Source organism: Phyllosticta citriasiana (assembly GCF_038021145.1).
Source record: "Phyllosticta citriasiana strain CBS 120426 chromosome Unknown IWZ02scaffold_18, whole genome shotgun sequence".
In the NCBI taxonomy this organism is placed as follows: Eukaryota; Fungi; Ascomycota; class Dothideomycetes; order Botryosphaeriales; family Phyllostictaceae; genus Phyllosticta; species Phyllosticta citriasiana.
Genome location: NW_027117295.1, coordinates 59,250 through 73,975, shown reverse-complemented (window position 1 = coordinate 73,975; position 14,726 = coordinate 59,250). Strand labels below are relative to the sequence as shown.

The window sequence follows — 14,726 nt, the reverse complement described above, 5'->3', positions numbered from 1 at the left end:
AGTGATGCGAGGCGAGAGGGTGGAGTCTCGAGAGAATGGCGCCGGTGATACAGACGCCGAAGGGAATTTTTGAAGGACAAGACCGTGTTGGGGTGGAGAAGTTGCGGTCGGAAGAGGTTGTGCCAGGTGGCCCGAGCGCGACGCGACCCAGACGCGCCGCCCGCCCGCCCGCGGCTTCCTTTCTTCGGTTCCTTCCTTGGTTCCTTCCTTCCCGTCCTTCCGGTTCTCGCCCCGGGCCGGAGGACGCGGACGCGTCGACCTGCGCTACGCCCAATCCGGCAAGCGCGTCGAGGGCATCGACGTCAGGTCGATTTTACGCTGCAGCACACGGACACGGACTCAACACCACACATGTCGACTGCAAGTTCCATCGACTCCACCGACAGTGAGGTAGCCGCCAGCCCCGGTGGCCGAGCCTCTCAGCCTCCGGTTGCGATCCACTGCTTTCGTGGGCTGCTACAGCGTCACGGACGACTCAACACCACGTCGGCTGCAGGTCCCCTGGACTCCAAAATGCCTGCCACCGCAGCAGGGACCACCGACCTTTACCGCCGGCCCCGGTCCCCCAGCCTCTCGCCGTTCCCCAACCGGCCGCCTGCAGTTTCTGTTCCCACTCTCCCGCGGGCCCTCACAGAGTCGCTGTCATGTCCAGCCTGTCCATTGTCCGTGTCCGATCGTGTCCTCTGACGAGTCCTTTTGAAATGTCTACACGCCGCTGCCCACAACACCTGCCGTTCCTCCACTCCGTCGCGAACATGTCAACCAGGAAGCCCAGCTCTGCGCGCCATGGTTTGTGACACGCCTTTCTCCACATCATGCGACGGCGATACGCGCCGATCCACGCACTTATCCGACAGGCAAGAAACAATCAATCAACAAGAGACGGCTGCTGTGGCCCCATGCCCAATTCATGTATCTTGACGCAGGTACTTGGACGCGTACGCGACTTTTCACACTGGCATCGGCGGCATCCCTGTAGCTACCAGCCTCCCAATTGCTCATGACCGCTGTCCCATGCCAATCGACAAAGGTAAAGTGTTCAAATTCAGTTCGTCCACTGATTCCCATCCGCTCAACACACTCGGTCTTACCTCTTTTTTGGCCACAAGCTACCTCCAAGCGACCCGTCAAATTACATCCCATCTACAATCGTACATCATCTCAATCCGCCGTGATTTCCAAGCTGCTCATCCCCATTCATAACCTCTATCATTGGCTCTTCAGATATTCTCGACTTCCAACTCAAACCCGCTCTCCCATGATGCCACACTCCTCTTCTCAAAAGTGTACCAACAAACGCAAGGTTTGTCAGCCTACACTTTCCGCATGACGTAGCTTCATCATCAACTAACGGTCAACTCTGGGTAGAATCAATATTTGCCTACTCCACAAGCGGGCAGCTCCCGGAAAGTACGCCCTCGCCTGACGCAGTCATCGCCAGCTCCAGCTCTGAGGAGCTCACCTCCTCCGCTTCTTCCATCAAACGCCGACCCCTTCCATCCGGAAAAGGCAAACCGGGTGCCAACGGACGAGATGGTGGGCCTGTGGCTAGCTACAATCGTATCATGCGACCATCGCCAAGACTCTGCTCTCGCCGTAGAAACTATCCGAAAAACTATGAACATTGACCTTCACTGGGAGCGCATCTTGCAGGCGGCAGGACATCCGATCCGCCAGCATCTGGACAAAACTGAGGCGGCCAAAGATCTGAGGGCGTTCGTTGAACGAACGTTACGGGACGAGCTTCCTTTCAAGCTCTGTTGGATTCTCGCCCAGACAGTGAAGAATGCCGCGCACCTAGCGAAACTCCAGCAGCTTCTGCGACTCGCATCTGAGGAATATCGGGGGCCACTCATGACACCGAGCCATCGGAAGCAATTCCAGGATCTGACAAACGCTTGGTACTTACCCAATGCCGGTTCTTCAAGTGTCGCTCTTCGCAACGAACTTCTGTCTACCGCTCAACATCAGCCTCAAGAAGAGGTTGAAGTGCCTGATCTAGAGCCGCGCGCCAACCTTCGACCAGAACACCATGCCAACCGTCGTGGCGCATCTCTCCCTGCCGATGAAGATCCTCGCACCAACAACTCCCCAGAAGCACAACCTGCACGTCGTGTTGAGAGCTCCTCGTCAAGAAGTCAAGCTGATCTCAATCCTCAATCCACGCCTCTTCTTCAACCAGAGAATTTAGCCGGCGACCGTGGCCCGGATGTCCTTCATTGGGAGCTGTCAAGAATTCGTCGGACTCTAGCCCCACGAGTCGCCTGGTTTCTTGATGAAGAACGCTTGCGTACCATGCGAGGAAAGGACTTGCTGCCCGATCTCATTGACGATGGAAGATCTCTATTCGCGTGGTACAAACTCGACGAATTGATTGAGGCGTCCGGTACTCGAGACCCGTACGCAATGCATGTCGAGAGGTCCTGGAAAAGACTGGACCTGAACGAGAAAGACGCCTGGGAGAATCGCTTCATGCGCTTTAGGATCCAGCGGATTCCAATTGAGCATGTGCGGCAGCGCCTCGAAATTTCAGGAGCGTCATTGGCAAGCACTACGCCAGCGCCATTGGCTCCCAGTACTGCAACAGCTCCGACGGCATCGCTTCAAGAGCCTTCTGTAAAGGTCGAAATCGTAGAATTGAGTAGCGACGATGATGGATCCGAAGAGGAGCAAAAACCTGTAAGCACCAACCTAGAAATTCCTTTTGCAGTCTCTGACGTCTTATCTAGAACTTGAACTTCGCCGGGGATCTACTTGCTACGAGACAGCTCAGCCCTTGGGTAAGGCCAGCGACACCGGGCCCATCCCGTTCGCAGCAGAACCAACAACGGGAACGCCCGAGCCAGGAGCGGCAAGCAGCAATCCCTGAGCCGGCCCCGCGCCTAGTGACTCCCGCATCAACGCAAGGTCATCACCGTGGCACTAGACCTGCAACCCACGGCAGCTACTTAGATGCCTTATAACGGCGTCGTTCAAGCGCAACCTCCTCTAGTAATCAGTCAAACCTGACTAAATTGGCTCATAGTTGGCAGCCGCACCAGAATTCGTTCACAGCAATCAATAAACGGAACTCGCTAGGACCGTCAATGTCGCGATGGCTGACGAGCCTGACGAGCCTAGTCATGCAGCCAGGCCACACGCTAGCAACGCGAGCGCACCACAACCACGCCTTCGCGCGATCACCAGATAAACCGAAGCTTGTGACAGCCGAGCCGCGTGAACTAGCTAAGCCGTGTAAGCTAGCCGAGCCGATGGATAACACATACTACTAAGGCTACACAGCCGACCTAGCGGCTAAACGGGACTTCGCGCGATAATAAGAAGGTTTAATTTTCATTTATTTTGATAACGCAGTTAAAGTAGTAATTCGCGTAGTAATAGGAGAGTTCAGGTCTCATTCAGGTTCTTATATAAATATATATAGAAGATAGGAGAGTACGTAGCATCTTCTATATTTACTATAATTAATAGATTTTACTTAACTTCTTCTTTCTACTTAACTTTAATTGATCTCTTTTAATTTTATATACATCTAACTAAGTAGACAGCCTTCATGCATAAGCCTATAAATTAGCCGCTTAACGATTCGTAATAGATATAGAAGATCATTCTAGGTATTATCCCCGTCCTACTTTTTTATCACCTAAGGGAGGTGTTAGAATACCTAAACTAGACATACTATATGTATAGCCTAAGCCTTACGCATAACTATCTATTATTTAAGAAGGTAATTTAAGTCGTCTTAGTGAGGCGCATTAGTTTTATCTAAAGACTAAGGAGCATTAAGTATATGTTAACTATGGAAGTCTTTAGAGATAATAGGTGTTACGGCACTAAGTAGAGCAGATCGTGCTAATTACTAATATTAATAGGTAAGGAGTAAGAGTAGTCATCACGAGGCCGGCTAGTGAGCGACTATTACTCCTTAATCTAACTAACTACGGCTAGCATATACGTGAGCCTAAAACTCCTAACGCTAAATGCTATAACTTAGCCGTAACAGCGGCGCGGCCTGCTTATTCATAATACTACCCCCCCCTCCTAGTAAATAACGTCCTCATTATTTAGTTAGTTATCTAGCTAATTAGTAGCCGTAGCCCTAGGTGATACTCATAATACTTTATGATAACGTTACGCGTGCCGTTAAACTCACCGTTATCCGCCTTATAAAACGTTAGGTTAGGAGGATAATTAGCCTAGTTAACTCTAAACTAGAGCCTCCTATTAGCTAGTATCCGGTGGCCTATAATTTCCTTAACCTCCTATTTAGTATCCTCATCATCATCTTATAAGGCCGGCGCGTTAGTAGGATATTAGCCGGGTAACAGGTCATTACTGGTGATGATTAGTTATGAGATGTTAAACTTATTATTAGGATACGAACCCGTAGGCAGTCATAACATTACCTAGTTACTATGAATGTTAACGACTTAGTACGGTCCGTTATTATGTTAGTTTAGCATGGTGGCCTAGCTAGTTATAGTGCGGATGTATACGTACTTACCCGGCTTAATGATGTAGTTTTACCGGCGGCGGTTTACTTATACGGCCATTTATTATTACGTGAGGGTTAGGCTTCATCTTATCTCATCCTACACCTATTATATAGAGCGGGCGATGGCCTAAGCGACATTTAACTAAATGGACCGTGCATCTATAATTAGACCGCGGACGCTATAGATGGCCGCTTCGGTATTAAAGTTAAATCTTAGCTCATATCTATTATAAATAAAGAACGGTAAGTAGCTATTAAGGCTCTCATGCGGCATGCTATTAGCCGTAAACTACGCGGCGGATAGTAGTAGCACCTAGTCATCTTAATAGAACCTAATAAACCGCCGTAAGTAGTTCTTAAGGTCTTAATTAGCCTGCTCGGTCTAGCTATTAGTCTAGGGGTGATAACTAGTAGATAGCTTAAGGCTGATGCCGATGATTTAGGTAAGACCGGCCCATAAGTAGGAGATGAATTAGCTGCCGCGATCTAAGAAAATTAAGAGAGGGAACCTATAAATAGTAAATACGTAGTCTATAAGCGCCCGCGTAGTAGCTTCTACCGTAGTCCTATTATTAGCAGCATCCATGGCGATAAAGTGCCGTGCCTTACTAAACTAGTTATAAATGACTAGTATCATGTTAGCGACCTTACTACGGGGTAGGGGCCCGATAAAGTCCATAGTAATGTGCTACCATGGCCGTAATAGGATTAGTAATAGCTATAGGCGTCCTAAGACGGCCGGGTGAGCCTTATAAATGTAGATATAGGCCGGGCAGTTATTAACGACCTAGGAGATGAGTGAGATAAGATTTAGAAACTAAAACTGCGGTATAAGCAGGTTACGTAGCTAAGTGTAACCCGGATAGCCGGTTAGTTACTGCTTATAGACTTATTAGATAAGGAGCAATCTAAGATCTAATAGGATGACGAGGTGTCCGTCCATAAACACGTTTCCCTGCCTATTAATAGTGAAGGGTGAGTCTAGTTCGTCCGCCTATCTCCTCTACTTATTCATCTTAGGTGTATCCGCCGTGTTAGCGGTGAGCAGCCGTTATTCTAGGGGTGAATCATTATGAGGATTACCGTTAGGGTCGACTATAACGAGAGAGAGCTCCTATGCCTTATAGGTGCTAGTAGATAGGCAATCTAGCAGTAGGAGGATTTAGTTTTATGCACGGTGCTAGGGGTCGTTAGTACTAGGGTGATCTTAGTGGTAACGGGTAAGAGTGTCTACTTTAACATTAGCGCGGCCGGGGTGCTATACGATCTTAAAGTCATATTTAGAGAGGAGCTCAGCTAAGCGGGCCTAGCATTAAGTAAGCTAATTAGTCGTAGTAAAGTGCCGCAGCGTCTAATAGTCCCTAAACACCGTAAATAGCGTCTAATAGGCCTTTAAATTAAGCTCCTATAACTCTAAGGCGCGTACGATAGCTAGGAGCTCCTTATCGTAGATAGAGTAGTTAAGCTCAGCTGGGACCATTATTTTAGAGTAGTACGTAATAGGGTGGAGCTTACTATCGTTATTATACTAAGAGAGGAGGCCGCCGTTAGTCTAATTAGATGAATTAGTTTCTATGACGGTTTTATAAATAGGGTTAAAATGAGCTAGGACTGGTACGGTCATTAGGGCGGTCTTTAAAGTAGTGAAGGACTGCTATTCTATACTAGTCTAACTCTAGGCGGCGTCCTTATATGTTAGCTATGTAAGCGGCCTAGTGATCTTACTATAGTCGCGTATAAACCGCCGGTAGAAGTTAGTCACGCTAAGGAATGACTAGACCTGCTTAATAGTAGCTAGCAGCTCCTAGGACGTAATAGCCTTAATCTTAGCTAGGTCTATATAGACGCCGTCGGTTAAGATAATAACGCCTAAAAACCGCGTCTCCTAGACGTAGAACTTACATTTATTAACATTAAGGTGTAAGCCGTACTCCTAGAGCTAGTAGAGGACCTTAAGTACATACTAGCAGTGCTTAGTAAGCGTAGGGCTATAGATGAGGATATCATTAAGGTAGGCCGTAGCATAATCGCTAAGATAAGGAAATAAATACTTATTAATGAGATGTTACTAGGTGCTTAGGCTATTAGTAACGCTAAACAGCATAACTTAGTACTTATACGCGCCTTATCACGTGTAGAATGTAAGGAGGTCCTTAGTCTAGGGGTCAGCCACGTAGATATAGTGAAACGCGCGCTTAAAATTAAGTTTAGTAAGATACTTCATGCCGCGCATCTAGCTAATCATCTTATCTAGTAGGGAGAGGGGATACCGGTTCTTTTTTATAAGCTCATTAAGCTTCTAGTAATTAACGTAGAAGCGGACACCCCCATTAGGCTTAGTGACTAATAAAACGGGTGAGGCCATGCCTACCTTACTATATTCTAGGATACTAAGATCTAGGCCCTCTTAAATGTATCGCTTAATCTCCGTGAACTAGGCATCATTTACGCGTTATAATAGCACGTAGCTAAGGTCCTTAGGCTTAGTGCCATCCTTTAGCTTAATACGGAAGTCGGTTTATAGGCGGGTCTATGGGAGCGGGTTATTATCGCGGAAAGCACCTAGTAGGTTATGATACTCTTAGGGGATAGTATTATAGAGGTGCGTTTCATTATTAGTCACCATAGAGCATAGTTCGGTGAACTCATCATCCTTAATTAGGGTGAAGAGGTAGACGGAATAAGCCTTATCACCTAGTTATTATCGTAAGAGGATAGCGTTTCGGGTACTAATTAGGGTGATATTAGCTAGGAATTAGTCTAGGCCTAGCTCTAATCATGTAGGTAGGGCTTAGCATCTTTAATAGTAGCTAACTCTTATAGGCGGCGTAGGGGGCGGTGTTAGGTAGAGACTTACTAGCTAATCTACTCACATCTAACTCATATTAGGCGGATAGGTAGTTTTAGCGGTATTCTATAAAGATAAGTAATATCTTTATTATATACCGTATGGTAGATGGTTTATAGTAGAGAATGTCGTGGATTCTTTACTATAAGAGAACTTCCTTAGAGGACTAACTAGCAGGTTACCTAAGGGTGTTTATATAGAAGAACCTATAGATTCTAGAGAGTTCTATCTCTAGGTAATTAGTAATAGGTTCTTCTATTAATAGAAGACGATTCCTAATCAATCTAGACTAGAAGATTCTAGGCCTTAGTAATGAGACAATCTGAAATAAGGGCTAGAATCTGAAAGAACCCGTAGGAATAAGTTATTAGTAATAGAAGAGGTCTAGAAGGGTCTAGAGTAGTCTACACTTATTCTTAGGCCTCTAACAGTCTTAGTAGTTAAAGTTATCATATATAATGATAATCTAAAGGGATTTCGCAAGCTACTTTAGGTAGTCCTACTTAAATCATTAGTAGGAAGTTATTTTATCCTGATTTTTAGTTAGCTCTTAGGGTTTATAGGGTGTATAGGGTGTGTAGGGTCTATAGGGTTTCTATAGTTCATAGGGTCTATAGATATTATTACCTTACTATGTAGAGCAACCTGATCTAAGGCCCTTTTTAATATATAATATGATGGACTAACGCTAAGGCCGTAAAGGACTTAGATAACTCACCGCTTTATTATAGAACTAAGAAGATATGCACTAAGTGCTATTAAGAGGAAGTTTAACCTCTATCTATACCGTCTATAGCACACCATACTTATAATTATATGGCCTGAGGCAGGCACATGGCGGCTGCGCATGATGAATCATTTGAAGATACCGGACATGCAGCGAAGCAGACGAGAGGCAAAGACGTCGAGCGGGTCTAAGATTGAAAGCTCAGACGGTAGAGAGGTGGTAGCAGTCTAGATGCCGTGCGCTCCATGGTCCATAGCTTGCCGATCTTCTGCCTATTTGATGAGGAAGGTCATCATCTTCTGATTCGTAGCCCGCGCCGTTTAGATTGTGCCGAGTAAGTGCTTCAGTTGAGGCTGTCATGTTGAGGTCGATCAGAGAGAGCGAGCATTAGATTGAATTGGAGTGCAAGATGTGGAAGGAGGGAGGCCAAAAGCCACTCGGAAATGGAGTTAAATTAGAGACTTGGGCGGGTCAGCGTGGCAGCTGCAACCTAAAACTGGAGAGCGCACATTGAGAGCAGCAACGACGCCGGCCAAACACGCTCCTTTAAACCAGCGACGATGGACCGTACATGTAATGTGGATAGTCGCAGTCGAGGCACAATTCAGGTCTTGAAACGGGGCGACGCAAGCCAAACGTGACCACGCAGCTCACATAGGGAAATCCCCTCCGCCTACCTGCAGCGCTGACGAACTACTCCCCCTGCTCTTGTTACTCATTCGTGGCCCGATTTTCTTCACTTTTCGCCTCTTTCTCTCGGCGATCAGCCTTTCAAGACTGCTTTACAGAGTCGTCGTATCGCGGTGCTCATGCTCTCTTCCGCAGAGACAAACCAAGGCGAGGATTATGTCTACTCCTAGTGTAAACCCGCGCATACATCCAACCTCGTCTTATCGGGATCCCTCATCCGCTACATGAATTTCCCTTCGCGAATCTCGCGGAGCAGCTTGGCCCTCTCTTGAGGCGACTTTTTCGCGACTTTGTTGGCCTTCTTCAGGGCTGCCTTGAAACCCCGAAGCAACTCCTTTCTGATCTCAATCTCGACCGTGGCGTTCTTTGCGATTTCCAGCTCCTTCTCTAAAGCTTTTTTCCGACGCTCCTTCTCTTTCTTCTCCAGATCCTCAATCTTGTTCTCCATCTCCTTCGCCCTCTTCTTTTCCTCCCTCATGCGCTCATTCGCCTGATCCTTGACCGCTTGTATCTTTCTCCTGTGTTCTTCCTTGCTCTCAAATCCGATCGCTCCCGTTGGACGCGTGGGCGTGTTACGTCTTTGATTGGGTAGTTGAGGAATGGCCGTAACTCCCCGATCTCGAGGCAGAATGGCGGTCGGTCTTCGATAGGAGCTGTCAATGAGGACGTCGTTGTTCCGGCAAGCGTGTCTGGGCAGGGAAAGGCCATCGGCAGTTTCGGCGTGCTCAGTAACACAGGCGAGCGAGGTTTTAGGGGGACCAAGAGGCGAGATGATGGAGGCCATGTGCCCAGGAGTCACAGACGCCGTAGCCGAGAAAGCTTCAGCGGGAGTCGATAAGCGCAGGAGGGCGACGAGCCGAAAGAGGCTCAAAAGAGTAGGTAGGAGGTGGGTTACGTGGAAGCGCATCATCGAAAGTCGAATTCTAGGAGTTTGAATTTTGAGACGAGGTTGCCAGGCGTTGTAAGAGGTGTATGGATGCGTCTGGTGAATTGAACAGAGGTAGATGGAGGGTACACGGACGAAAAGCGACTTAGTTGGAAGTTGGTTGGGACCCTAGGGAGAGGATTAAGGCACAGTGGTGTCTTGCAGCTCCCCTCGATTCGGTGCGAAGGGGAGAAGAGAATCCACTAGGCGTCATACAGTCACATGGAGCCATAAAATGCCTTCGAGATGGACTGGACGTCGTCACCTAAATCAGCCTCGTCACGAAATGCCGTTGCGACCGCCTCAGCAGACCGTCTCCTCGCCGAGGGGGACGCGCGGAACATGACGGTCCATGGTTCATACATGTACCTTGGCCAAAGATGGGGGCAGGCAGCCTGGTCGCCGGCACCTTATAGCGGATCGCTCATGGATAGCAAGTAGCAGCGTTTGGTGGGTGGGCGGACTAGTGACACCAGACCGTTGCATCGTCTTGGATGACGTAGCTGATGCCATCTTCGTCAAAACCACGATTGTCGCCTCGATCGGCGTTGTTCCCGTATTGTTGCACGGATGGTCGAGGTCGATTCGTTGCTTCAAGGGAGACATGGGCTCTCGTCTGGCGACATTAGCGCAAGCAGGACCTAGATCTCGTCGAGTTAATACGCACACATCGTCGTCAGGGACGATATCTGATGTCCGCAGAGTGAGTCGTGGGTGACGGGCTTGCAGGAGACTTCGATGTTTGCAGCTTCGGACCGATTCACTGCTCGATCCAGCCACAACTGCCGTCATGCTTGGTGATTAGTATTGCCGCGGCGCGTTGTTAGCAAGCATTCCGACGGCTCTGTGGCTCTTTGGACCATGTCCCATTTCGGGCCGGTCCGCGACGCCTACCGAAGGAATTTCTTGCCTGTCGACATGCCGTCGTGCCGTTGCCACAAACTTCGCGAAGGCTCGAGAAAAAGAAGGACCACGCACACACCTCGGTCTTCTTTCGGACGATTGTTGCGCAGAGTTTAGGAGTTTCAAAATCTTGCATACCCAGCCGTGCAACCTCTTCTCTGCTGACAATTGCATGTCTAGTCCTGCCTGGTCTTTGCGTACGCTGCCATGTCCGATGAGCCTCACGCCAGAGCCATGCCCCAAACCAGAAACCCACCCGCCGAGGCTTACACTCGAGCGTGCGCCGTACTGCTCGCCGTGCTCTCTCGCTGAACAAGCAAGGCCAATGTGCCTTTCGCAGTGGCGGTGGACCAGCGCCAGAGCGTCTTTTTGGTGGAAGAGCATCGAAGCACCATGGTGATGATATAAAAGGGTCTGCCACCAACATGGAAAACACCATCATCGGCAACCAAAAATCACTCGCTTCAAACCCATCCCGCACGACCCGAGACTCGAAAACATGGCCGAGAACACCAAGCTCTTCGCGCCTCTCAAGGTCGGCTCGACCCAGCTCGACCACCGCGTCGCCATGGCCCCTCTCACTCGCTTTCGGGCAACCAGCGACAACGTCCCTACCGATGTCATGACCCAGTACTACGCCCAGCGCGCTGTTGTCCCTGGCACCCTCCTCATCTCCGAGGCTACTTTCATCTCCGCTCGCGCTGGAGGCTACGCCAACATCCCTGGTCTTTGGACTGAGCAACAGCTTGCTGGTTGGAAGAAGGTCACCGACGCTGTCCACGCAAAGGGCAGTAAGATTTACGTCCAGCTCTGGAACCTCGGTCGCGCTGCCTGGCCCGACCCGGAGGGCTCTGGCGGTGCCGTCAAGAATGAGGAGTTCGACTTCAAGAACAACTTTGTCAGTGCGAGCGATGTTTCCATGGCCAAGGGCCTGCCCGCCCCGAGGCCCATGACCGAGGAGGAGATCTGGACCACCATCGACGACTACGCGACTGCGGCAAAGAATGCTGTGGAGAAGGGTGGCTTTGACGGTGTCGAGATTCATGGCGCCCACGGCTACTTGATCGACCAATTCACTCAGGACGTCTGCAATAAGCGCACCGACCAGTGGGGAGGTAGCATCGAGAACCGCGCCCGCTTCGCCGTCGAAGTCTCAAGGGCCGTCGCTAAGGCCGTTGGTGCTGAGCGCACTGGCATCCGTCTCTCCCCCTGGTCTAACTTCCAGGGAATGCGCATGTCCGACCCCATCCCCCAGTTCTCGTACTTGATCGACCAGCTCCGCGCCCTCGATCTGGCCTTCCTCCACCTGGTCGAGCCCCGCGTCGCCGGCGTCATCGACCGCGACCCTCAGAACGAAAGCCTCGACTTTGCTCTTCAGTCCTGGGGCAGGGACAAGCCCGTCTTTATTGCCGGTGGTTTCACGACTGAGCTGGCCATCAAGGCCGTCGAAGAAAAGTACAAGGACCATGACGTTGCTGTCGTCTTTGGTCGCCGCTTCATCTCGACGCCCGACCTTGTTTATCGCGTCAAGAAGGGCATCCCCTTTAACGACTACGACCGCTTCACCTTCTACATCAGCCAGAAGGCCGGCGACAAGCCCGAGCCTGGCTACATCGACTACCCGTACTCGGACGAGTTCATCAGGGAGTTTGGCAAGCCCGACGTCGCTGTCTAACTTCGATGAGCCATTAGGAATTTCGTTTCGCATGTTTTACATAACGATTTCATTTGCATGGTTCAGGCATAGATCGTCATGGGATGAGGCGATGGTGCATTAGATTCTAGTTTTAATTAGTCGCATGTTACCATAGACCTAGAGTAAAGGGCACGAGGAGCTAATGCAAGAATGCCATTATATCTTAGTCACTTAAAAGAAACGAACGATAAATTTAACCTAATTACGACACGTAGAAATGACCGCCCCTTCTTTGAAACCCTATTAACCCTTTCTTCTCAAACTAGATTAGTTCCTAGCTTCTCTATTTAACTAAACTAGATAGATAGCCTCTATGCAGCCTAATAACCTAGAGTAACGAACCTATCTAATAGATAGACGCCTATTAAAGTTTCATAGGCATTACCTATAGACTAGCGCTAGATATTAGTAGAATTAGACTATATTTCATCATTATTAATCTTTATCTTTCTATTTTAATAGCATCATCAACCCCATCCTGTTTATAATAGTTACATTTTACTACCATCTCTAGGGTAGTAGATAACATTACATGTCTAACATGCTTCCTAGTATCTATAGTCGTTAGAGTATTCCCTAAGATTTCCTACTGCTCTTATATGTAGATAAAAGTTCTTAAAGCCTCTTTAAGGCTCTTAATAACGGTAATTATAGATAAGAGATCCTATGACTATAGAGGAGCTAAGGTCTAGCGCGTATAACTTAGGTGTGAGATTTAGTACCGTAGGGGGTTAAATTAAGTAATAGTAGTGATTATTAGGAGATTAAGACGTAGGCATACGAGTTAAATCCTTTCTCATAATAATAATTAGTCGTAGGGAGCTAGTCTCATGATGGTGAAGTTTAAGTACTAATCTATGCGAGTGTATAGGGAGAGAATCGGCACTAAAGTCTAACGCTTAGACTATAGGATCCATCCGAGGATATAAATAGTTAGAAACCATAATAATCCCCCCCTCCATAGCCGCGTAGTCCTAAGAACGCCGCTAAATCGTAACGCTAATCCGCCATGCAAAAGGGGAAGGAGAGAGAAAAACAGTAAGGAGAAAGTAGAAGTAAAGGTAGCTACTAGGGGCCGCTACTAGCGGGCCCATTTATTAGTAAAGCCGTGAAGAATGAGGTAGGCCTAGAACTCCTCGTTGCTAGGGCACTCGTAGAGGACGTAGCCTAGGTCTAGGAGGTTCCTAATGCGGATGAAGATGAGGTAGTAGAACTACTTAACGGGGAGGATGAGGTCTTAGCTAGACTCGTACTCATTAGGTGGCTGGTGTTACGGTTTCTAACCGTTCACATCCTTAGATAGATCCTGCGGCCTAAGCGTTAGACTTTAGTACTAATTCTCCGCCCACACACTCGCTTAGATTAGTACTTTAACTCCACCATCATGAGACTAGCTTACCATGACTAATCATTACTATGAAAAAGGAGTTAACTTACGTGCCTACGTCTTAATCTCCTAACATTTAATTAGTCGTTATAGACCCTAGGCGATGGAATAGTAGCTAGATGATTAGGCCGCATAATAGGCGGCCTCGCAGCAGTAATAAGATAATTAGGCCGCCCGGCAGGCGGCCTTACAGCAGTAATAGGGGCCACCCCTAGATGAGCAGGCCTACCTTACAGAATAGGCGTACTAATAGTAGTAGGAAGTGCTCTACGCGTAATAGTAGACCTAGTAGCCACACTAATAACCGACCGTGAGCCTACATAGTCCTAACGTCGTCTAGTTAATATAATAATGGATGGCTAACTAAGCTAATAAGAAGGAACGCGAGCGCTAAGTAGGTTAACTAACTAAATTCTTACCTAAGATGCCCGTCTATAAGGGCGATAGGGACGGAATAGACGCGTAGATAGACATAGTTCGTAATAAGATGAACCTTAACTACGCTAACTACGCACTAAAGACCTAGCTATTCGCTGTTTAGGCTAATTTAGGCGGCAAGGCTACCCGTTAAATGACGCCCTAGTTTAAATAGCATAGGGATGATCCCGGTGTAACCTTTAAATAACTACTCACTCACCTAGAGTTAATCTACGGCGATCCTCACTGAGTAGTAAACGCATAGCGCTAGATATACGCGTTACGTTAGAGGGGAGCGCCGTTTTAGGAGTTTTTTACCGAGTTTAATCGGGTTCTACAGTTAGCTAGGGGCGATGAGTGGCTAGATTCGGCCAAGATCGGCCTCCTTAAAAACGCGCTAAGCCGCGAACTATCAGCCTACATAGTTAGGTTAGCTTTAGGAGGAGAGTCATGGGATTAATACATTGCCTTACTCACCCGGGTTAGCAACTCCATGGAAAGACTCGGAAATAATAATGGTAGCATCCGCAACAGTGGTCATTAGGCTAACGGTAGATTTCGTAAGGGTAGGTTAATAGGTCGGGCCTCTAGCGGCGCCATGATAATACCTTAAGGGCGGTTAAACTAAGTAAGTACCA

The 14,726-nt window shown here is 48.3% G+C and overlaps 3 protein-coding genes across 3 annotated transcripts; 2 read left to right on the top strand and 1 right to left on the bottom strand.

The window, feature by feature from the left end:
* Window positions 1-1,261: 1,261 nt before the first annotated feature.
* On the top strand, window positions 1,262-2,869 carry IWZ02DRAFT_437119 (uncharacterized protein; the record flags this gene model as incomplete). The annotated part of the gene is made up of 3 exons (XM_066766588.1): window positions 1,262-1,303; window positions 1,369-2,679; window positions 2,711-2,869. The coding sequence occupies 3 exons, from the start codon at window positions 1,262-1,264 to the stop codon at window positions 2,867-2,869; spliced, it is 1,512 nt and encodes a 503-aa protein (XP_066618193.1).
* Window positions 2,870-8,506: 5,637 nt separating this feature from the next.
* IWZ02DRAFT_109933 (uncharacterized protein) lies at window positions 8,507-9,856 on the bottom strand. The gene has a single exon (XM_066761344.1). The coding sequence runs from the start codon at window positions 9,668-9,670 to the stop codon at window positions 8,981-8,983; it is 690 nt and encodes a 229-aa protein (XP_066618192.1). The 5' UTR covers window positions 9,671-9,856; the 3' UTR covers window positions 8,507-8,980.
* A 782-nt stretch (window positions 9,857-10,638) lies between these two features.
* On the top strand, window positions 10,639-12,470 carry IWZ02DRAFT_463841 (uncharacterized protein). The gene has a single exon (XM_066768368.1). The coding sequence runs from the start codon at window positions 11,088-11,090 to the stop codon at window positions 12,261-12,263; it is 1,176 nt and encodes a 391-aa protein (XP_066618191.1). The 5' UTR covers window positions 10,639-11,087; the 3' UTR covers window positions 12,264-12,470.
* The last annotated feature ends 2,256 nt before the right edge of the window (window positions 12,471-14,726 follow it).